Source organism: Oryzias latipes, chromosome 4 (genome assembly GCF_002234675.1).
Source record: "Oryzias latipes chromosome 4, ASM223467v1".
Lineage (NCBI taxonomy): Eukaryota > Metazoa > Chordata > Actinopteri > Beloniformes > Adrianichthyidae > Oryzias > Oryzias latipes.
The window spans coordinates 30054473-30078961 of NC_019862.2; the positions used below are offsets into that span (position 1 = coordinate 30054473).

At 42.5% G+C, this 24489-nt stretch overlaps 1 protein-coding gene across 1 annotated transcript; it reads left to right on the plus strand.

The window, feature by feature from the left end:
• Positions 1-487: 487 nt before the first annotated feature.
• LOC101156966 (phospholipid phosphatase 2) lies at positions 488-24285 on the plus strand. The gene is made up of 6 exons (XM_011474515.3): positions 488-1228; positions 18789-18940; positions 19019-19281; positions 19678-19735; positions 20682-20858; positions 21461-24285. Exons 1-6 carry the CDS (start codon positions 1168-1170, stop codon positions 21608-21610), a joined length of 861 nt encoding a protein of 286 aa, XP_011472817.1. The 5' UTR covers positions 488-1167; the 3' UTR covers positions 21611-24285.
• Positions 24286-24489: the final 204 nt, after the last annotated feature.

Below are 24489 nucleotides of genomic sequence, written 5' to 3' on the forward strand. Positions count from 1 at the left end.
CAAGTAGAAGCATCACAGCAGATAGCATCTTCAGCTAGGATGTGGGTTTTGGCCTCCTGGTCTCTTCAAATCAAATCAAAACTGCATTTAGACATTTATAGCACAACATGTTTTACATCAAAACAATTTTAAAACTTCCAAACAAAACACAGACCTTCAAAAAAAATATCCATGCGAAAAGTAGTCTGTGGAAGTGTACTATTACTAGGAAGTATTCAGTTTCTTCCTACTCTACACATTCTCGGTCTATAGCACATATGTCCTACTTATATACTTATAAAGTAATAAAATGTTCAACGTTTTGCTCAGAGATGAGACTAAATTCTCTGGACCCCAAACAATAATCAGAATATGAATGTAGACAAAGTAGGCTTGATGCTGAAGTGAAGAAATTACAAAAAATCAAATCAGTTTATTTGTATAGCCCCAAATCACAATAGTCATCTCAATGAGCATTATGGGGATCTGTCTAATGATCATTTATGGACCAATGAGACTTTTTAAAAATATTTTATTTAAAACTACTTTTTACAAAAAAATAGCTTAGAGAGTCTTCAATACTGCACAAAATCCTTTTCATAAACTAAATTTGTAGTTTTATTTGTTCATAAATGGAACACAAAAAACACCTGAAACATAAACACACGCGTTGTTTTGACTTCCTGAAACATATTTAATTCTATTTTTATATAAATGTTGCCTCTATTTGTTTTGTATTCACTTGTTTTCTTCTCTGTTGGTTTCAGGTCTTCCTGGCTCCTCCTTTCTGCGGTTCCTATCCTTCCTGCTGCCTCTCTGATGGATGTCAGCGCGCCACTGCGAGGTTTGCTTCCCTCTCCGTGTGCGCCCATGCGTAAAGCCACCCTGCAGCCAAACGAGGAAGTGGGGAGGAGGGACCAGCGGTGGTAGTGGCGCACTGTGACCAGGAGTTCGGGAAGTCGGGGGATCTACAGTCTTGGAAAGCAGAAACTTGGTTTGTCGGGTCCGAATCCTTTCGATACCACGACAGTCGATGGTTGCACAGGTCGTAGAGTGGAGGATCCCGGAAGGAAGGACTCTAAATTCATGCAGGTTTCCAGCGTGCTGGTTTGACCTGCGCGCCTATTCAAACAACACAATCCGCCGTTTCCTCCCGGAGGAGAAGACAGTCTTCCTAACTGAAGGGAAATGAACACCATGAGGAAGAAGAACCTGTGCATCTTGATAGATCTGCTGTGCGTCACAGTTGGTAAGTTTGGGACGTTAAACACTAAGCCGTGCGTTTTCTCTTATCTCCGAATTGCGCGTCCGTCACCGCCGTGAGCAGCTGCTTGGTTTTCCAGTAAATCCGCGCGTTTGGGCTTTAAAGTCAGAACTGTGGCTCGGGATTTTTGGAAACAGGCGGCGTGCGCGCGTATTTTGTGCGTAAAGTCCGTTTTTGATCTTACTTGGATGCCGTTCCATCTGTTTTACTGGGTCCGAACTCTGCCTGGACTGTCAAGAACTTAAAAGAGGCGAGCCGTTCCTTCCTTCACGGTCACATTTGGTAACTTTGCAGATCTCCAGGAAGCTGGACGTGTCTGTTCATGGACTTTAATCTGGGCTGCATATTCCACATGTTTTATTATTTGTTCTGCCAGGAATTCTCTGAAGAATGTTTCCACTCTCCACAAACACCTGCAAACCTCTGACTTCCACAACAAACTCATACTGATGTCATTTTTCAGGGAGGTGCTGCTGCTGCAAACGTTTTATTTTCCCTGCAGCCTACATTAAAAAACACACACACACACAAAACGTTGCATTTGGTGCAGAAAAAAGTTGACCAAGAATCAGGAACATGTCTTTGTCCTGGGATTATTTTCTTCATTTTCTAGTTTGTTCAGAAACCTTAAAGAGGAGATGAAAGGAGCTGTCAGCAAACATCGGCTCTTTAGTCAGATTATCGTTATGATAAGAATGTCTCATAAAAGAAACTCGGAATGACCCTTTGGAGGAGACTTTAGACGCTGAAAGTGACTCAGCTCAGCTTCAAAGACGCCAAATAAAAAGCGGTGTAAAATGTGGAGAACATTTTGAAGGGCTTAGATTTCATCATTTCAATAAGATTAGTAAGAGAGTGGCTTTCTCAGCTTAAAATCTTACAATTGGGGCATAAAAAAACAAGCTTGTCGTTCACAGTGTGGATGTGGAATTTGTAGCACTGTGGTGGAATGTTGGTTTTTTTTTTCCGTGGTAGAAGTTTAGGAGTTTGCTGTGCAGCCAGCTGGTTTGTCTGTGTTTTTGTCCCTGTCTGCAGCATGATGGTGCTGCGGTTGGAGGCTTCATGATGAAATTAGATTTTTTTTTTTTTTTTGGAGGCTTTTACTCCCCCCGCTGGTGGGAACAATAACAGACGTTTTGCTGGCACGAGTTGTAGATTAAAGTCTGAGCGGAGTTGCAGTGTTTCAGGGTCGCATTACTCCTGCGTTTGGCCGCCACCGCCCACGTCATCCACCCAAATAATCATCAAGTCAACCCCAGGCTTACATGAGGTTCCCCCAGCCATGTAATAAGTGCAGGATAGGGCTGTAATCATGCAGACCATTAGCACAAACACAAAGTGTGTTTAGAAAAGGAGTTTCGCTGTATTTTGGAGCTACTTACATTTCATTATCTCTGATTGACCGGACCTTAAATCTGACTCTTTGTGTCAACAGTTCTTTTGGGATCTTTTGTTAAGTAATCCAAGAGGCCAAATTACAACATCGGCTACAATAACATGGAGATTTCTGTGCATCAACGTCTGCCTCACCAACGTCGCACTGTTTTCTGAATGGATTTCCTACTTTCTGCATCTGTTTTTCTAACAATGTCCAACATGTAGAAGAAGCTAGCATTGAATTTGTACGTAAAATGCGATTGATTACTGTATTTTCCAGACTATAAGTTGCCAAAAATGCATAATAAGGAAGAAAAAAGTCCCATAAATCGCACTTTTGGGAGAAAAGTGAGATTCTGATCAAATCCGACAAGCCCGGTAATGTGCTGCGTTCACACTGAACGCCATACATGCATCAGATTCGATGTTCAGAGCTTTTCCAAAAATGTGTCCATAAACCACACCCTCTCGACGCATGTGGGAGGAGCTACCACCAAAAGCTTTTAGCGCCATTGCTACATGGAAACATTAGTTGTGCATGTTATTAACAATGCATGGAAGACATGGATGATGTTGAGAGACCAGGCTTATTTATTTTGAAGAGGTTTACAAAAGGATCAGTAATCACGTCTCCATGTCTGGCTTCATGACATCATTTACTGTCTTTTTTTTCCCCTGTGAGCTTCGCCATCTACTGCAGAAGCTGCGTCTTAATGACGGCGCTTTCAGCGGTACTTCCGTCTTTCTGTGACCCAGTTTGATGACTTGCTGTCCAAGGAGGGAGAAAATAAGAAAAATAATGTCTCCAAGCAAACATGAAAAATATAAAGTTCAGAAGATTGATCAGATTCTCCTGTTTGTTTTGGACGACGCTTCTTCTTCTATGTTGCTGTCAGTTGCAAATACCGATACACACACCTACAGTGCCCTCTAGCTGTTGTTAGTGGAAACATACTGAATAAATGAGCTAATGTTTATTTTTAAAATATCACATATAAGACGCTCCTCAGTAGGGATGGGTATCGTTACGGTTTTAATGGTACTACTACTCCTATTGACACTGCTTATCGATCCGGTATTTTAACGATACTCTTATCGATACTTTGAGGACGAAAAATAAAGAAATTAAATAACAAATTAAGAACATAAAGTGTTTTATTTCCTTATTTTGGAGCAACATTGTTTTTTAACAAAACATTTTACTTTATACATGATAATGTTACAATACAAACCTGGAATGCACATGGATGTGCTAGACCAGGGGTCTGCAACCTGAACCTCTCAAAGAGACATTTGGATCAGTTTCCCACTGAGATGAAAGCACAGGGAGCCGCAACACTAGACGTGTTAGTAAAAATGTTTTTTGCTAATATATCGCGATAGTTCATTTAGTGCTTGCATTGATTCAAAATGCTGTCAGGATATTTATTTTAATTATTTAATGTACGGTAGTTATTTTGATTCTTTAACAGCGTGATGTTTCCCTTGATCTTTTGTCCATTTTCCACAACCTTGAATAGACTTTTCCATCTGTCAAACACCCAGAGTTAAGATGAAGAAGATGATTCACTTTGATGCAGACTCCTTTCTATTTATTTTTTTCTTTAAATCCAGTAAACCCAATAAATTATATTGATTTCCTGGATGACAACTATTTTTTTATTATGAAGCAGCTGTTAGTTTGTCTGGAATCATAAGCGGTGAGTCTAAGCCCCGCCCCCTCCTCTCTACCTGTTCGTTGTTTCCCCCTGGGTGCCACCCCCCCTCCAGCGTGTTCTACACAGACAGCGCATCATAGCAGCAAGGTGACAGGATAGTGGGGGCGCCCTGACGCAAATTTAATTAATTTTACGTGGAAATGGGTAGTTTTAGTCTAGGGGGATAAAGGGTTTTTTTTTTTTTGGGGCAGCGTTCATGTGTCCCCTACGAGATCACCACTGACTGTTCACAGCGGTCACAGCTGCAGACACGCCCCCTCCGCGTGCTCATGCTGCTCTCTTCATCCTGCCCTCTTGCTCTGCTCTGACGGGGTTAAAGGCACCACGACAATCTGAGGAAGAACACGATAGTTATTTTACTAAACCACGGAGAGCCGCAGCATTTTGGACCGTTTAGCCCTTTCGCCATTGTATCTCATTGCTAGCGTTCATGTATGTGCGCGCCGCATACTGTCTGAACAACAGCCCCGCCCCCGGTGCACACAAATAACCAGACAGACCTCTCCTCTTCAGCGAAGATAGCTAAATTAATATCATCTTTAATTAAAGGAAATTTGACTGACTTGGTGAGTTAAACATGGCAGATAACGTTTATATCTTGTGGGACACAAAAACAAATGCGACTTCTTCGTTGAGGTCAGATTTTACCGATACTGCGGTCTTGAAGAATGTTGCCCTGGAGCTCGGTCAACACCGGGGCTTGGTACCCATCCCTACTCCTCAGTAGAAGTCGCACCCCTGACCAAACCATGCACACAAAAAACTGGACTCAGGCTGTATTCAGACTGGACACATTTGGTTTGCTTTAAGCTACCTTCCTCCAAAAATCTGGGAGCGATCTCGAGGTGGTCTCGGTTCGTTTCCAATCGGATTGAGCTTCGGTTCGCTCTGAGTCTCCTCAGTCTGAATAGGCTCTGTGCTCGGAGCGGAACAACCGGACCAAAACGGCCACCGTAGCCGGGCATTATGGAATGTAAATAGAGTAGGAAGGAAGCAACCATGACGATGAGACACAACAACTTATTGAAATTTGATCAGATGAGTGCAAACTCATCGTGACGAACATATTGCTTCTTACACCATTTTTCTGACAATCTATATGTCATTAACAATAATCAGCGTACCTTCTTAGCCATCACCTCAGTAACCACCTTGCAGCAAACCTCCACCGGACAAAAAAGAGCGAGTAAAAAGTGTTGTACCTGGCATTGATACAGACGTGCAAAATAGATCAACGAAATATAACGTTTGAATAAGTGAACTGTCCTGATAAGGACTGCAAAGCGTAGGACTTCCATTGTTCTTTGTCATGTTGCTTTGCCCCGCCCTGGTAATTCCTGGCCAATGAATGAAGAGATCTTTAGGCTCGTGCTTTTGTTTACAAGCTTTGTCTCAAAACAGAAATGTCCGGTTGAAAGGCGGTCTGAACACAGACCAAACGCAAAGTATTGCACTCTGGACCAACAGACTTTTCCAGTCGAAATACACCATTAAACTCCAAAAAATATGAAATTCTAAATCTTTTGCAAAAATGTTGGTCCAAATCTTTTTGTTTCTCTGCTGATTGTTTTGAAAGGTTTATTCTTTCTGATCCCTCAGTTCTCATTTCTTACTCCCAATACTTTTCAGGTGTCTGTAAGTTGGTACTCTGCAAAGACAGGCGAGGGCGTTGACCCAGAGGGCAGATGCGAGGCTCATGGGCACATAGGGGCAGTGAGGCAGGTTGAAAACCAAATCTTCACTGTTTTATAGAAAAGGTAGTTTGAGTAGAAACAGTCCTGATGAAGGGAGGTGCGCTCGCTCTATCGCTTTTGCTTCCATCTTGGCAAACCTTTTTTTTTCTTCTGCAAACTGATTAAATTGCATGTGAAGTTGCCTGCAGCTCAAGGTTTGTTCGTTTCTTTGTTAAACCAACACCATAATCCATTAAGACTTGATGCAACATTGAGGCGTTGCAATCTCCAGAACGCCTCGGGTATGGGTTGGTGAAGTGGCCAGAGGGTCTGCTTATTCCTCTCCAAACGCATCACAGGAACAATCATTTTCTCCCAGGTCGTCAAACTGTTGAGGAGCCGCTGGGATCACTCTCCTCCTGTTCGTGCATTGTTGGAGTAAAGGCCTGTGCTTTGCTGGTGTTGCCATGCTGCTGCGTCTCCAGGGAGCTCCGCCTCCCACGCTCAGTTGGGAAGATTGATTGAACTCAGAGAAGGTGGATCATGGGAATTGTATCCCCGCTCGGAGCTCTGTCATGGAGACTGAATCCTTTATAACAAGCAGGTGCTGTCCTCACGGGTGGAGCTTTGGGTACAACGTAGGAAGATTGTGACATAGATGAGCGGACTCGAGGGAGAGGTGGAGGATTGCACTGACTGAACATTTCACCATCCATGTTTTATGACACTTTATCTTCTTGTGTGTGTGTGTGTGTGTGTGGGGGGGGGGTTATAACCACCACACCCTGCAAAATAAGCCTTTACAGGTCTTCTAAAAAAAAAAAAGATGGGACAACTTTTTTGTCTTTGTTAGTGTTGTTTGCGGGATTCCTCTATCAATCTTTTGAGCTAAGGGTAAGAGAGGGAGAGGGAAAGAGAGTTAAGGGAAAATAACTGGCTTGGTGAAATTACCTTACCCTGTAAAAAAAGATAAATAATTAAACTTGTGTTAATGTGTAGTAAAGATGTGTTTGTGGTGCAACTGACTCAGTAAATGATTAGAAGTATCTGTAGTCAATAAAAATATTGAGTTTAACATAACTAATTTATAGTTTGTAGAAACAACAGATTTATGGGTGTGACCTCCGATGATAGATGTCCTGTAAACCTTTAGGTTTATGCCAACCATGGTCATTTAATTCGGCTGGAACAGCCGGTGAAAGAAAAGGATCGTAAAAAAGTTTGCAGTTTGACCTGAAAGGTGGAGTAAAGTTGGGTTAAAGTTGATATCCTTAAAAAACTGCTTCTGCCTTTGTGCAGCACAGCAGCTAAGGTTGACTTGATTGCTTCATGTACATCTTAGACCAGAGTTTTTCTTGTTTGGTTGTTACCCTTGCACTTGACTACGTCATGAAAGCAACAAAGATGTGCAAAATAATAAAGAATAAAGAGCAGAAGATAAAAAACAACTTAGGTGTATTATCAAAATTTAAGAGCATCCAAAATGTAGGGTTAGCCAAGGCCAATGCAACAAAAAACATGCCTGCAGTATAAAACAGGAATCAGACTTCCCTCAAAGTCAACAAAATAAAAGTTAAAAACATAAATTCTTAGTTCCTGGCCACTGAAAATAGTGATGGTTACTTGAAGCTTCATAAAGCATTGGAGCCTTTCTTCCAATTGATTCACTGTGCAAACCGCTTCAAACTGTCTCCAAACTGTCTCCAATCTGTCTCCAACTGTCTCCAATCTGTCTTCCATCTGTCTTCCATCTGTCTTCCATCTGTCTCCAATCTGTCTTCCAACTGTTTACAATCTGTCTTCCAAGCTGTCTCCAATCTGTCTTCCAACTGTCTCCAAACTGTCTCCAATCTGTCTCCAACTGTCTCCAATCTGTCTTCCATCTGTCTCCAATCTGTCTTCCAACTGTTTACAATCTGTCTTCCAAGCTGTCTCCAATCTGTCTTCCAACTGTCTCCAAACTGTCTCCAATCTGTCTCCAACTGTCTCCAATCTGTCTTCCATCTGTCTCCAATCTGTCTTCCAACTGTTTACAATCTGTCTTCCAAGCTGTCTCCAATCTGTCTTCCAACTGTCTCCAACTGTCTCCAATCTGTCTTCCATCTGTCTCCAATCTGTCTTCCAACTGTTTACAATCTGTCTCCAAACTGTCTCCAATCTGTCTCCAACTGTCTCCAATCTGTCTTCCATCTGTTTTCCATCTGTCTCCAATCTGTCTTCCAACTGTTTACAATCTGTCTTCCAAGCTGTCTCCAATCTGTCTTCCAACTGTCTCCAAACTGTCTCCAATCTGTCTCCAACTGTCTCCAATCTGTCTTCCAACTGTCTCCAATCTGTCTTCCAACTGTCTCCAATCTTTCTTCCAACTGTCTCCAAACTGTCTTCCAACTGTCTCCAAACTGTCTTCCAAGCTGTCTCCAATCTGTCTTCCAACTGTCTCCAAACTGTCTCCAATCTGTCTTCCAACTGTCTCCAATCTGTCTCCAAATTGTCTCCAATCTGTCTTCCAACTGTCTCCAATCTGTCTTCCAATCTGTCTCCAACTGTCTCCAATCTGTCTTCCAAGTGTCTCCAATCTGTCTTCCAACTGTCTCCAATCTGTCTTCCAACTGTCTCCAATCTGTCTCCAAATTGTCTCCAATCTGTCACTAATCTGTCTTCCAACTGTCTCCAATCTGTCTCCAAACAGTCTCCAAATTGTCTTCAAACTCTCTCCGAGTGTAAATCTCTGTCAACCAGCCACATTTTGAATGAACTGTCGAAACTCACAGCAAAGTCCGAACCATTTCCTAACTAAGTGGCGTAGGACAGCCGTGCACCGAAGTTTCGTACGTAAATATTTTCCACTTCGCCCCTAAAAAACTGTGGAAATGCTTCTTCTCTATTCAGCACAAGCCTCGGAACAGAATCTCACATCAGAAATTGAAAGAAACAGGAGAAAAAGATCTGAAAGAAGAAGGCAGCTCTCCCCTAAAGCTCCAGCAAAAATGATGGTTTAACTAAAAGTCCATGAGACCAGCGTGATGTCACCACTGGGGCTGTTTAGCTGCTCCAATGCCCCTTCGATCTGGTCCAGAAGCATTATTCAAACCATCGGTGTATGTTCTGATCAGGGGCGGGCCAAACTAAGGGACATAAACTACATTAGTCCAAACAATTGACTGTATCAGAGAACTGGAGCGAGTGAGTGTGACCTTAGTCATAGAAAATGACTTCCAGTTTCAATTCAGTCGCCATTTTTTCACAAAATAGACACCGCCATGTTGGAGCCAGATGTTGTCAGTACAAAGTGATTGGTCCGAGTTGGTCAACGTTTGTATGGCAACCACTCCCACCAATCAGGAGTGAGATTGTTGGAAGGTCACACCCTTACATGAAATTCTAACGTTTTGAACATCAGACTTGGGGTCCAGCAGGCTCCACCTACTTCTATTGAGGCATCTGATTGTTTTTTTATGAATACATTAAACAAAAAAGAAAATCATGAAAAAGGTGTGGATTATCAAGAACAAAAAAAATGTATTGGAGCAAGAATGTTTATTCTGACCAATAGAATGACTGAGTAACAGTTGTTTATTTCTCTATAGAAGTCTATGGGATTTTAACTTCTTGGAGCCAGCAGGTACTTCCTGTTTGGGACACCAGGGGGAGGAGTCACTCATTCCAGTTCTCCTATACAGTCAATGGTCCACACCAGAGTTTAGCCCAATCAATGCTGACTATTTAGGGAAAACAGACAGAAGAACAAATCAAACAGCTGAGTGTGAAATGATTTTTGACTGAAACATTCAGAACTTTTTTCAATCTTATATAGTTCAAATCTCTGTCCCGTCAGGACAATTTATATCAAACAGAACAAAAATTTAGCTCAGCTCTTAAAGAACCACTTGACGGCATCACTTTTATTAAAAGAATCTTTGAAAAAGGATGAGAATTTGAAGTCTGTCAGATAACAGGACTTAGTTTACTGAGTAGTCAATAGTTATAAAATAAACCTACAGATCCCAATATCTGATCTGATTGCTCAAAATGATAATGAGCCACAGTGGGTTTAGAAGAAAGTCTTCAGGAAGTTCATTTAACCTTTAAAGAAAATATTGGAGTTTTTCTCTTCCAGGTTGACATTCTGAGCGGTGTGGTCTTTTTGATCCCCCCTGAACCCAGACTCTCTGATGGTCTGCCCACATTCAGCTGGCTCAGCCTCACCTTCCAGGCCGCCTCCTTCTGCTCTGCTTCAAGCTCGGCATGCGTGAGGGATGAACGGAGAGGAACAGTGGGATTAGAACGAGAGAATGGGCCCCTGGCCGCAGCAGGATTTGGAGGATTTGGTGGGGACCAGTGGAGCTGGGCGTTCCTCGTTTCAGTCGGAATTCCAGAAGCCAGCGGCGACGGAAGCTGTAGACTCAGCACATTCCTTCCACATTAGTCAGCCTAGTCTGAGATGAGACGACCAGAGAGGGGGATTTTTTTTTTTAATTTTTTTTATTTTACTTTGTTTTGTTTTGTTGCTGAAAGCTGCTCTCTAAAGATTTGCAACATCAGCTGATGACCAACAACAGAAACCAGAGAAAAAAACAAGTGGAAACTGGAAGATTGGGGCTGAACGCTGAATGAATGCTGAGGCATGAGAGGAAACGAGATCTGCTGCCAGAAGATAGAGATCAGCAGAAAACCCAGGAAATTTCAGGGAAGTTGATCCTGGCTGTGTGACCTTAGTGCTGAAAAGACAGGAAACAAGAGTGAATGAAGGTAGATGGAGGGGCAAATGTTCCAGCTGTGACCCTGAAGAGAAGACCAAGCAGGGCAGCAGTGGGCAAAAGAGGTTTAGGACTGTTAAAGTATGCAGACTGAAAACTCAGACTGTATGTTTTGTTTTACATTCAGGGAAGTCCTTGTGTGTCTGTGCGGTTCTGCAGGTGTTGCTCGCCGTGTCAAAGAAATCACTGGAGTCGCTTCCAGACAAACACTGCAGCTCCGTTCAGGATGCGCATCTCTGGGGGATGGAAAAGCAAGCGGGGTGGGCAGACAGCGCCGGAAAAAAAGAATGGGAAAGAGGCGGAGACGGAGCGAAATATAAATGGAAAGAGGATGTGACAAACCCACGGTCAGTGGGGCTGTGGTCCACATGGTCCTGCGTAATCACACATCAGCCATCTAAAGAAAGCCTCACCACTCAGGCCTCTACATTCACAAGACAGAGACGCCTAGACAAGAACCCTGCAGCAGAACGTTGGAGAAACAAAAGCTGCAGGAAACGATTATTAGTTTTTGGGATGGGTTTAAATCAATTACCGGAAATCCAGTCGATCTCAGAAAATAAAATCCATGAATGGATTGTAGTTTTAAGTGAATCCCTGTCCTTTTTTTTTTCTTCAGGCTAAAATGTCTTACAATTGTTTTTAATGTAAGAATTATTGATGTTATGCAAAAATGGTTTCATAACCAAATAAAATTGATTTGAATTAAAAACCCAAATAAAGATTTAAGCCACGAGCGACGTTCTATGGCCCGCAGGCACAAACCAGGCCCACCCTCTCTCTCCGCCCCTGTTTTTTCAAAATGGCAGCTTTTCTGTTGGTCAATCTCCATAGCAACCATTTTATTTTTGGTCACCTGAGGGTGACGGACAGGTCAATATAATTTTTACAAGAATCGGGAAAAGTACATTTTTGGATTTCCTTGGCAACAGAGGTTTTATGTCAACCACCCCCACATTACTAAAATTCTCATATCGTATATCATATCATCTCATTCAACATTAGCCAGGGATTCATGTATTAAGTTTTTAACATTATTCTAATTAAATCCATTTTCAATTAAATTTTATTTGTATAGCCCAAAATCACAACAACAGTCGTCTCGATGGAAACAACCAAAAAACAATGTGTGAGGCAACAGGGAAACACCACTTTTGCGAGCTCGCATTTCAAACATTTTCTCCCAAGTAGCCTTCCAATGATGCTCGAGGAGTTAGGGGACGATAGATCGAAATCCCAGCAGTTAAATTTGTAGCTGGTACTAAAGGGGATTTTCTTTTTTAAATTGAAGATGGCAGCTTCTTCCTGAGGTCAAACATCAATAAAACTTAAGGTGTGGTTGTAACTGGTGGTATGTGTGTGCAATTGTGTGAAGATCGATTGAACAAAAGTGTTCTTTTTCCCATGTTGTGCAAAAATGTGAAAATCGCCATATTTCATACTTTGCCACAAAATGGCCACCTTGCCATAGGTCCTGTTGCCATCCCATAATAATTTCAAAACTTCCTATGGACATCACCAACATCTGGGTTTTGGTTTCAGTTGTGGAATTTGAAGAGAGAAAAATAAATGAGCCCCACAGGAGAATTTGGCCCCATTTATTGTTTTTGCCAGTTTCTCCCATTGTACTGTTATCATGGGGGATGGGGGGGGGGGGGGGGGGTTCATTTATTATGTCCAAAATTCATTTTTTTAACTGGCAGGGGTGTGCAATTTTTTTGATTTTTGAGTACACTGCAAAAAAAAACTTAAAAATATGTTTTAAATAAGCAAAAATTCGACCAGTTAGGTAAAAAAAAAAAAAATGTTTTACCAAGATTTTTTTTTTTAAAAGGATTCTCAAACAAAGATTATTTTGCTATTGAACAACTTTCTTAAAAAGATTATTTTTCTTCCTAGACAAAAAATGTGATTTTTTTTTTTTTCTTTTTTCTTTTAGAAAGTGACTTTTACCTTTTAAGATTCTGTTTTTGCTGTCTTCGTGGTGGAGCAATCAAAGGGGGCATTAAAAAGGAAAAAGCGTTTGTCTGAAGATTAATAACCCCTCTTGTTAAAGTAAAATATGTCCAACCCAAGAGGCCCTCAGCTCTCATCTGTCTGCCTAGCTGTTGGACAGGACAAGTTAAAAAAAAAAAAAAAAAAAAGGAAAAAGCGTGAAAACAATCCGGTCTTTGGAGTCCAGGACTACTGCGGAACAGAATAAGTAGAGTTTTGAGCAAACGGTGAACTATTGAATCCAATCGGTTGAGTATTTAAGTAGTGATGCTCAGCCCTAAGCGGCGTCCAGCTCTGATGCCAGAGAGCATAAAAGCTTGTTTACAGTCAACTAAACCAGAATAATTCAGGCTTTCTTTGAGGGACCACAGCTTTTCCTGAACCTGGGATGGACGGACTCGGTCCCTTCAAAGAGTTTCCCATCAAAGTGCTCTGACTGGCAGAGGAACCTGCTTTCCCTCCTTCACTCCGTCAAAGCAGGTGTCCCAGAGACCCTTTTAGCAGCGTTTGGGTTGTGGGATTGTCTCCTGGAGTCCCGCAGGCCCTTTTCTGTGTGCCGCCGGCTCTATTTACGTCTGTGAGCCGAGTCTGTCTGCTTTCCAGGAGACTGGCTGCTTGTTTCTCGCAGAAGAAATGATCCTCAGTCATGAAACACGGGAGCATGCGCACACACTTTTAATCCTGTCTGGAAAATCGGTCCCTACAGTCTTTCCGTCATTCGGTGTCATTCACATTTAAGGAGCCGTCTCGAGCCAGATGTTTTGCCTCAATCTAAACACTTTATGGCAAACAGACAAAATCCACATTTGGCCAAACCAAAGTGACTATTCATAAAGCACAACAGCCATTATAATGTGGCACAAATACTTGAAGCCGTTTCAGGCAACAAAGGTTGACAATTGCTAATGTAATGATGGTTAATGATGATCAGTTTGACTTTATCTGGTCAGAGATCCGTCTGTCGGAGCTCAGCTGAAGCTGTTCTCCTTGTTTATTGGGGCAGTTCTTATTTGCTGATATTATAGACGACGCTAAGGAAGGTAAATCAAATCTGTACAGGACTTAAAAACACACTCAGATCATCTTTTGATCTATTTTCAAAGCGTTCTCAGCGGTCTTTTGAGTGTAATTCTGTCATTTTAGCCGTTTTCTAGGACATCGTTTCTGCAGAGCGGCAGGAATTCAGTTGTGGGCGGGACTGTTTGTGCCGAGTGAGCCTGCTCCCTTCCCAGAATCCATTTCTTTACACTCTCCCACTAGCTTACAGCCTCCCCAAAAACAAAGCCGTTCATGGATCTATTTGTCTGCAAGCGGATGCGTCAGAATGGAGCGGAGCTACTAGCTTCTACCTCACACCTACAAGCTTTTTCAAACGACATTTTTTTTGTCCATCTGCTCCTGATTCACAACAATTTGGATAAAGGTATACCCAGAAATGCAGTTTTAAGCTTAATCTTCTGATAAAAGTCCTGCATCATCAAAGTTCCTCAATTTCATGGTAAAAGCACCATTTTTATTGGAGCGGGACTTTAATGGAAGCAGATGAAAAACACTAGAAAAACGGTCATCAGTCACATCATCTCATCTTTTCTAAAATCACAGCAGATACATGCATTTAAATGAAAAGATGTCACCAGGAAAATCTGCAGCGCTCAAACTGACAACTACATTTAAAAAAAAGCAACTTTTATTTTTTCTTCACTGTACAACTTTAAACTTTAGATTGTGCCAGAACCTGTTGTGCTCACAACTTGAAATAAATAAAAAAAACATTTGTAAATCTGCCCTGGAGAAGTTGTATTCAGGGACAGTGCAGAGAACACTATCTTTGGTATTTTCCTCTCTGATTGTGATCCTCTGACTAAAACAAGACAAACTGCTGCTTCGTTATCAGCAGCAGGATGCAGATGGACCGTCTGCCGCCCAAACATCTCCCTCAGGCTCCCGTTGGAGGGCGGATGTTTGTGTTTTTAAGGAGCAGGAATCTGGTTTTTAGAGAAAATATCTGGATTCTGATGAAAATTTCCCCACATTTGTGCCTTATTGTGAAATACTTGCACCAAAGCAGAAATTACTTTTTTAGCGATGGGTTTTCTTTTATAAATTTCCATAAATTATGAAAAATTTCAGATGTTTTCATCTGTTTTTAAAGAAACTGAAACCTTACTCCCTAAAAGTTGAGACAACAAGAATATGTCAGGGTTTGCATTTAAACAAAAAAATTAAATAAAATAGCAAATGGTCTGCAAACTATGTTCAAGTTCGAGTGCAGATGAAAACTGGGCTTCGTGGTTATCGTTCCAACATCTGGAGCCGGCACATCACGACCTCAGCACGGCGGCCATGGCCGTTCCATGTCCAAACAATGGTGCCGTCCTCAGGTGCAGACCGGCTTTGTGCTGTTCAGCTGCTGTTTGGAAAGAGAACAGCGAGTTTCTGTGAGGAAGCACCGACCGTCTGCATCGCCTGAAGGTGTTATGTCTCTGTTGTCCGTTCTCCTGAAAGCACAAAGCTTCTGCTGTTTTTTTACTGCGTTCCTTCTGCACAGAACCAAGAAGAGTCTTAGTTTCAAGGCGTGAGTGAACAGCAAGTGTGCGGCTGCCGTGGCACCAACTCATGTCTGGATACATCAGATCCTCTCAGGAGGCTTTTCTTACTTTTATTGTTTGTGAATTTTCTACAGTAGTCTTTTAATTTTTGTTCCCGTTACAAAGATTAGATTTTGAAAAAGCTGAAGGACTGAGTTAGCAACCTGGGTAAAAAAAATCCTTCTGCCCCGGCCACCTTGGTCAGAGCTGCATGTTACGACGGAAAAAACAAAAAAAGTAAAATTACGAGATTTTATCTCGTAAATTTAGGAGATAAAAACTCGTAATTTTGCAAGAAAAAAGTCATAGATTAACAAGGAGAAAACGCAGAAGTTGTCTTTTTATCGGAGCCTAGCTTGAAGATGAAATATGTGGAGCCTTTTGTGAAACTTTATTTCCGGATTATTATAGGTTTAAAACAAAGAGATTCTGAACCTTTTGGCGACTCAAAATCAGATTATTGTCATTGTAGTCAGCTTTCCGGGGTTCGGTGTCTGTAAAGTGGAGTTTCATCTGTAAAATAAGGAGCTCAGAGACACGTTTGGGTGTAGAGAACCGCTGCAGCCTTTATTCTCCTTTTCATTCACAGAACCCCTAAGTCTCATTACGTCATGAACCTGTCATCCGAACACCAATGCGGAAGTAAACAGTGTTACATACGTGTCCATAGCAACCATGCTATATCTTGGTCGCCTGAGGGTGACGAATAGATCTATGCAATGTTTAGAAGAATCAGCAAAAGTAACCTTTTGCATTTCCATGGCAACAGAGGTTTTTTGTTAACCACGCCCACATTCCTAATATGATCGTTTTGTCATTTTGTTCAGCTTGAGCCAACGATTCATGTAATAAGTTTTATCAATATTATGGTAAAAAAAAACTTGCGAGCGACAGGGAGACGCCACTTTTCCAAGCTTGCTAAAATCTGCGACTTCTAATTTCAACAATTTTTTTAAAGTAGCTTCCCATGATGCTCGAGGATAGGAAGTGAGAGATCAAAATCCCTATGTGGCATTTAAAATTGTAGGTGGGTCTTATAGGGCGTTTAAAAAAAAAATTGAGATTTCCCAAGGTCAAAGGTCAGTAAGACTTCAGTTGCGGTAGTAGACTTAACCTTATGGTGTGTGTGTGGCATTTTGTTTTATTATTGTAGGAAAATTGGAAAATTGCCACGTTTCACACTTTGCTAAAAAAACTTGTCGCTAAGCCGTGGATCCTCGGGCCATCCCATAATAACTTCAAAACTTGTTGAATGGATTGTGAACTAGTTTTGGAGGCCCATTGGAAAATTTGTCCCCATTCCTTTTTTTTTGCCGGTTTCTCAAGTCGTGATGTCATCTTTTTGTTTTTTTCGTCTACCGGTGCTTGTGAGTTTTTCTGAGTTTTCTCAGTACGTAGCGGGACCAAAGCTTAGGCTCGAAGAAGTGTGAAAACAATTTGGTTCTTGCAGTCTAGGACAGCTGTGGGACAGAAAACATCACGTGAACACAGTAAAAGCTTCCAACAGGTTCAGATTGAATAATCCTGTTAATAAAAGTCAAGTTAGAGAAACATTTTGATTGTTTTTTTACTCCTTAAGGCCGTGTCGCACAGCCACTACGTACATTTCATACGCATGGTGCGCGGATGAAAATTGGTCATACATGAATGTACATGGAAAAAGTGAGAACAGTTGTGGTCTGCACATGAAATGTTCATAGATGTAGCATAAATGAACCACGTTAAAACCAAAGAAAGGAAGAATAAAATACTCAAAGAACACATAAATCAATGTAGAACATGATTATTGTGCTGTTTAGATGATCATTTATACATGATATGTGCGCCGCATACGCGATATAAAAGTTAAACATGGGTGGTTCATGAAAATTAGACATCAAATTTGCATAAACTCCGTAATTTTAACCCAAAATTTTTTAACAACCTACAGCCGAATTCATGTAATAACCCTCGACGGACATCTGCGCACATCAACGAATGACAAAACACTTCTGAATTATGGAGATCACACATGTATCACAAAAGACAGAAATGTCCTACGTGGAAAATGTAATGTCTGTGTGACACGGCCTGTTCAGGCTCAAATAAGCCGGTCTGTCATTTCCACGTCACAAGAGAGACGTGTTTTAATATAAACAAAGCTTTTACGCTCAATGATTGTTTACGAAGCCGAGTTCTACCCAAAAACCTGTTTCCACGAATGACAAAGTCCTGGTTTCCTGTTGTATGCTTCTAGATTAGATGGCATCTTAGAAGTGAGAAATAGTCATTAAAACCCATTCAAAGTCCCCAACAAAGACAATATTTAAAGCCCTTTAAGTCTGGTTTAACTTAAACCATTTTTCTTCTCTACTTTTTATGCCACATTTTTTTAAGTTGGTCTGAACGTCCATCATCATGTCCATCAAGTTTGGATCTCCTCTCCAGTTGAGTGATATTTGTCAGCTGGAGACCCTCATATGACATGAGACGTAGCCACATAGAGCACGCTCCCAGGTTTTCCCGTTTTTAACGTGTGTTCGACTCTGGCTGCCTGGAGTTTCCGTTGCGACTCTGAAACTGCCTCGGTTGGAGTCATGAGGGTGGAGAGCACATTCCTCAGTCTGCACCTCTTCTTTTCAGCGGTTTAATTATTCACTCTGCTGTGTTGAACGGCAGAAATGAAGGTTTCTCCTTTGCGCCGGCCAATTCTTCGACTGACACTTTTATTTTATTTTTTTCATAACCATCCATCAAGAGCTGGAGGAAGCTCCGCCTCCTTTGAGACACAGAAGCAGACTGTACACAGCTAAAGGAGGTGGCCTAAAAACAGGGAAAGAGCACTAATCTGAGAAGAAAACCACTTTGTCCTTGCAGCGAGTCATTTTTTATAATAACCAATCAAAATCTAGAAAGTTTTGGGGGAATAATTATAATTTTCATATAATTTCTCCATGGATCTAAGCAGAGAGAACATGTTTTCATCCTAAAAATGTATTTTATTTTATTATAGTTGTCATACCATCCCGCCACATTTCCTTTATTCATTAACACTTGAAAATGGTAAGCTACTGATGTCTTGAACGAGTGTGAGAGTTTTCCCTGCATGTGTGTGTGTGTTGTGTTGTGTTGGGTTGGTGTGTGTAACTCATCATTTTGTGTGCAATTCTGTTTTCCTTTTACAGACGGGCCGATCCAAGAACTTTTCCCCCGGTTTATTTTTCTTGCCGTGCATTCCTGCCCCTGACGTTTAACCGTTTAATGCATTTTCTTTTCCTGTTTTTTGTGGGTTGTTTCCATCAATGTGAGTTTAGAAGCCAAAGTCCAGAGAGAAGGGAAACAACTCGGCTTTCTTTAGAGTTCCCAGGGCAGGATGTGATGTCATCATTCAGTTTTAACCAAGTATTTGACGTTAAAGTGTCACTAATCCAGTTGCTCTCTTGTGTTTTTCTTTCCAGTGGCGCTGCCCTCCATTATTCTGAACATCCGTAAGAAGCCGTATATGAGGGACATTTTCTGCAACGACGAGAGCATCAAGTACCCCGTCAAACCCGAAACCATCCCCCGCGGCATCCTGGCGGCTGTCACCATTCCCTGCTCTGTCATCATTGTACGTTTACAGCATCGTCTGAACCCCAGCTTTAATTTTTCCTTTTTTTTTGTGGATTCTAAAAATAATTTTCCTCAGATCTCGTCTGGTGAAGCTTATCTGGTCTACATCCGAAGGATTTACTCAAATTCCGACTTCAACCAGTATGTGGCTGCGGTCTACAAGGTGGTGGGCACCTTTCTGTTCGGCGCAGTGGCAAGCCAGTCGCTGACGGACATCGCCAAGTACACGATCGGCCGCCCGCGGCCTCACTTCATGACCGTGTGCTCCCCAAAGCAGTGCGGGGCAAACATGCAGGTGGTCAACTGCACTGGCGAGCTGCACAAGGTCACGGAGGCCAGGTGGGGACCGTTCCTGCATGCAGTCTGAGCAAAAAACCAAAAAATAAGAGGCAGCGAGCATCCAATTTCATTCTGATAATGGATAGAATACATGCGTTAAAAGAAAACAATACAGTAGCTTTTAAACTCGCTCCCCGTTTCTGCAGACTGCGGCTTAAAATGGAGCAAAGATAAAATATCCTGCAAAAACAAATATTTTTATCTTTAGAATAAATCAGAAGATAATATATCCAGGCATTGAGGTAAATAAAACAAATCTAGTATTTGGGGATTTGGTTGTCAGTTTAGAGAACCTAGATTTGGAAAACAAAGAGGAAGTCATCTTTTGGGGATTTCCCTTCATGTGAGATGACAACGACGCCACTGAATCACCAACTTTGTCTGCTTTATCTCCAGACTGTCCTTCTACTCCGGTCACTCTTCGTTTGGAATGTACTGCATGGTCTTCCTCGCAGTAAGTGCACCCTCCCAACACGGTGAAAGCGAGCTTCTCCACGCCGTCACACGACAGCCTGCCGGTGCCTTTAGATCTGCTCTCACCTTCTCTGTTTGTGTCGCTTTGTTGTTCTTGTCCTGTTTCATGAGACGCACATGAGCGTCGGCTTTTTTCAGCCTCAGAGGAAATTAAATGTTGAGTCTATTTTGAGCAGCCGTTCGGTTTGTTTTGGTTTCCAGGAAAGTTTTCAGCGTTTAAAGTCCCGCTCCGATCATCTTCTGATCTATTTTCAAAGCGTTCCCAGTGGTCTTTGAATTATCATTATTATGATTTAGCCAAAATCTAAAAACCCGTGTCGTTCTCTAGGACATAGTTTCTACAGAGCGGAAGGAGTTCGTTGGTTGGATGCTATAAATCCTTCAGTCATTGTTTTCCTGTTTCTCTTTCTTTATTATCTTCCACCGTTTTTTGTGCTTAACTCCTTCTACAATTATTCAGCTATTTGAACCATTCCACTATCCAAATGTTCAGCTCTTTCCGCTTTTTCCAGCTATGACTTTTAGTTCTTCAAATCCTTGAACTTTTCCAGATATTCCAGGATTTCTGCCTCCATTGAAATAAATGGGGAATCCTTGGAGCAGAAGCTCGCTGGTTCGATACCCGGCTCTGGCATTTTTCACAAAAATATCTTTTTTGTTATTGTGGTGTTTTAATTTTATTTATGGTCAACTTTGATCATTTCTTTCTTTCTTTCTTTTTTTTCTTTTTTTTGCCAATTATTACCCTTTAAGTTTCATTTTCATGCACATGGGAAAACTGGATCAAAAGAGGATGGGAGTGGGACTTTAAAAAACAGATGCCAAACATTGACCTTTAGCATTCGGGTGCATGTTTTTTCCACACCGTATGGCGGTTGGTAGTGTGATCATCTCCTCTCCTCCTCCTCCTCTTCCTCCCTCCACAGCTGTACGTGCAGGCCAGACTCGTGGCGAAGAGGGCCAGACTCGTCCGGCCCACCATCCAGTTCTTCCTGGTGGTCTTCGCGGTTTATGTGGGTTACACCCGAGTCTCGGATTACCACCATCACTGGAGCGACGCGCTGCTGGGGCTGCTGCAGGGAGCTCTCGTTGCCGTGCTCAATGTGAGTCTCCGAGGAAACGCTGCAACAGTTAAAAACTCCCACCACGGAGCAGTTGGTAGATCCTCCCAACGCCTTTTCCTAAGCCCAAAGTGGCTCAAAACCTCTTCTTGTACCTGATGACATCTCAACTTCAAAAACTCTGTGGTTTTGGAGTCCTTGGGAAAGCAAATATGAGTGCGTCTGTCTCAGCACCACTAATTATATACAGATTAGAAATCCGGACGTCTGGGATCTTCAAAGCAGAACAATCACTTATGAAGGTGCTTTCTTTTAGTCTTCCTCTTAGCTTTATTTACTTTTAGATTTAGCTTTGGGAGTCTGAACTTTTCATTACTTTTCCATCTGGTCTTCAAGCATCCAGTTTTCCTCCAGCTGGGTTTCTCCATGTGGATTGGCTCTGGCCTTCAGCACAGAGACCCTCCCGGGGGGGGCAGGCCGTTTTACAGCCTCGCTCTCTGTGTGTGTTCCCCGCTGACGCCTTTGTCCCCCAACAGCTGTGCGCTCGGCCCTCCACACAAATGGAACCACCAGATCCTTCCCGTCTCCGGTGTCTGAACTGCGGTCAGCTCTCGTGTCTCTCATACTCTCCTCTCCTTCTGCAGGTCGTCTTTGTGTCGGACTTCTTCAAGGAGCGCCCGGCGTGCGGCGCCAAGACGGACTCGGAGGAGCTGGAGAGGAAGCCCAGCCTGCAGCTCCGAGACAACGAGCACAGCAAACATCTCAACTGTCACAGCAGTCCGGGGCCTTTGTGATGGGGCGCTGAGGTTCTGGCGGACGCAGACACTGCAGCCAAAGCTGAGCGGTCGGAGGTCTTCTCCACTGGACTCTGCAGACTGCTTCCTGTCCTGACACAGTCCCACGTTGGAGTTCGGCCTTCACATCTGTGTTTAAAAGCAGGCTCTGCTTGTTCTTCTGTGAAGCTTCAGCCTCCATCGGCTCCACGTCAACCACTCACACTTCACCTGCTGCCCTGGGAGATGACGACGACCTTCTGTTCTTATGTAGGGAGGAGGGGAGCGCCTTTGTGTAAAGACTCTTTTTAAATTATGTGATCCACCCTCTGCAGCACATGACAACAGGAAGGGTTTTGTAAAAAAGTGCAACATTTTCCCCAAAGAATCAGATTTCCTTAGGTTTTAAATTTTTTTTGCTCAATAAAGTCTTTTTTGAAGCACTATTTGAAGGTGGGACATCAACGAAAGCAAGAAAATGTTCCCATTTATTTCTGAATGTTAATCAGAATTACTTTGCCAGAATTTTTCCAGTTTTTGTCTTAGTTTAGAAGAAGAGGTTAATTTAAAAACAGACTTGGCTAACAGTGTGTCTGAATGTAATCCAGTTTGGGTTCATGATTAGACTTTAGACTCGTGTCACTAAAAGAATCTGCACTTTTTGATGGTAGAGCAGTGAACATGAACGTCTGTGCAAAAACACAAAAGTGACCAAAAGAAGAGGCGAGCCGAAGAGTTCTTTAAGGAGAAATGGGAGGCTTATTTTCCCCCTTAAAGATGTCCTGTTGGGTCAACGGGGGTCAAGCTGGGGTCCACCTCTCTGCTTGTTCCTGATGGTCATGAAAAGCAGGAGCTGGCTGTCCAAGCAACAGGATTGTGTGTTTAAAGTCCCACTCCGATCGTCTGCTGATCCATTTCCAAAGTTCTTTTTTATCCAAAGGTCTTTCAATTATGAGGTGTTTAGGCAATTCGTTAGAAATTCACCTCTGAGCTGCGGGCAACCCCGCCCCCTCTTCCCCTCGCTGTTGCTGAGAGCTCAGAGCAGGGAGCTTATGGGCCGCCCAGCTTTTTTTTTTTTTCTACGATCTTTTTTCATCTGCTCCTGATTCACAAAGATCTAAATAAAGAAATACTCAGCAATGTGATTTTAAACTCAAATTTCTTAGTATGTGCTCTCCATCTTCAGAAAAATGCTACAGGAACACGTTAAAGACACCATTTGCATCGGAGTGGGTTTTCAGAAAAGCTGGGTTTTCTGCCCCCCCCCCCCCCCTTCCTCCCCATCCTCAGCATGGATGTGTCCCAAGGTCTTTTTTTGACTGTTTGCTGAAGCGATAAGCCTGAAAGAACCTGCAAACATTGAGGATGACGGGCGGCACCTCAGAGGAAGTTTTTATCAGACTTTCATTGTTTTCATGACTGACATGTTTGCCTAAAAGTCAAATCCTGCATGAAAAGCTGCTCCTTGGTGACTGTGGATGGGGATGTCCTCAGTGGATCAGCTTACTGCACAATTGCGTCTGACGTTGGACAAAACTGCTTGGAAGTGTCTGAAATTACGACTCATTAGCTCAGCTTTTTTTAGAATCAGCTGTTTTTTATGCCAGCCGTTGAGATTTTTTGTTTTTTTTGCATAGAGTGGAAAAATGTGGGTAAAATGTTAAGTAACTTTAATTTCTCCTTGACTTGATGTCATGCTAAAACCACTACATTTAGTAGAAATGTGTTCAGTTTAGTTTTATTTGACGAACGACCAGAACTCTGTGTGAAAATGGTGTTTAATATATTTATAAAGGCTTCTGTTCCTTCTGTTGCTTTCATATCCCAGCTCTGTTCAGGTCTTTGTGCAGCCATTCCTTCTTGGCACTATGAGCCACAAGCGATGCTTTCCCACATGTGTGTTTGTATGTACAGATGAACGCAGGCGTACGCCTCTGTTCTGCCTTCGCCCCATTCAGCTTTTGTTTGGCTGATCGGTAGGAAGATTGTGGAAGAAAGGTGACACCTCCACCTGTGGAGTGGCCGCCCCCTGCTTCATTTTTTCATGTTCTCATTTCATTTGTGTGATGTGTTGTATTCCACATGTTCGCAGTTTTGGGATTTGCCGACCAAAGAGGTCCGGTTCCTGGTCCAAGCCTGAACCAGGGGACTCTGTACCGCTCCATAATGAATGATCTGCCTTTGTCCTTAAGTGCCAACGCAGTACTGCTCCCACATACAGGATCAGACGGTACTTTTCCTCCCTGCTGGCTGCTAGATGGGATCCATCTCTTCAGCACTCAGGAGGACCGGCCATAAATCAGAGAGAACCTGCAAAGCTCCGGAGTCGAGCTGGAAAATCGAGAAGGAATCCGGCCTGGAAGAGGTTTGAGGTTCCCTGGAGCGCCAGAGAAGAGAGCTGTTGAAGTGGCGGTGGGGTATGATGACCCCGGGGTCGACCTTGCTGTTAAAACCCTTAAAGCAGCTGGAACTGACTGCAGGGAGGAGCTGCGTTCTGCAGCTTTGCTTCTTCGTCTGTTAATGTTTTTATTGCGGATAAATGTCACTAAAATAAACGTTTTCAGCAGATGACGGGGCACTGCGTGCTGTGGAGGATTGGAGATCTGTGATCCATTTCTGCTTCTGTGTTTATCCCCTGAGATTGTACAGTTTTCAAACTATAGAAGTTTTAATAAAGGCTCATTTCCAACCATGAATAATGGGATCTGTTGATTGGTCTGAATTAGCAGAAGCTGCTCTTTCAGCATCATGACACCAACACAGAGGTGGCAGGCCGCCGGCGGTTCACGATTGCAGAAAAGCCTCTAGCTGACTTGAGAAGAAAGCAACATGTTGCTAAATGTTCCCTCAGACGCTGTTTGATGAAATAATTTGACAAAGTCATTTCCATTTTCCATTCT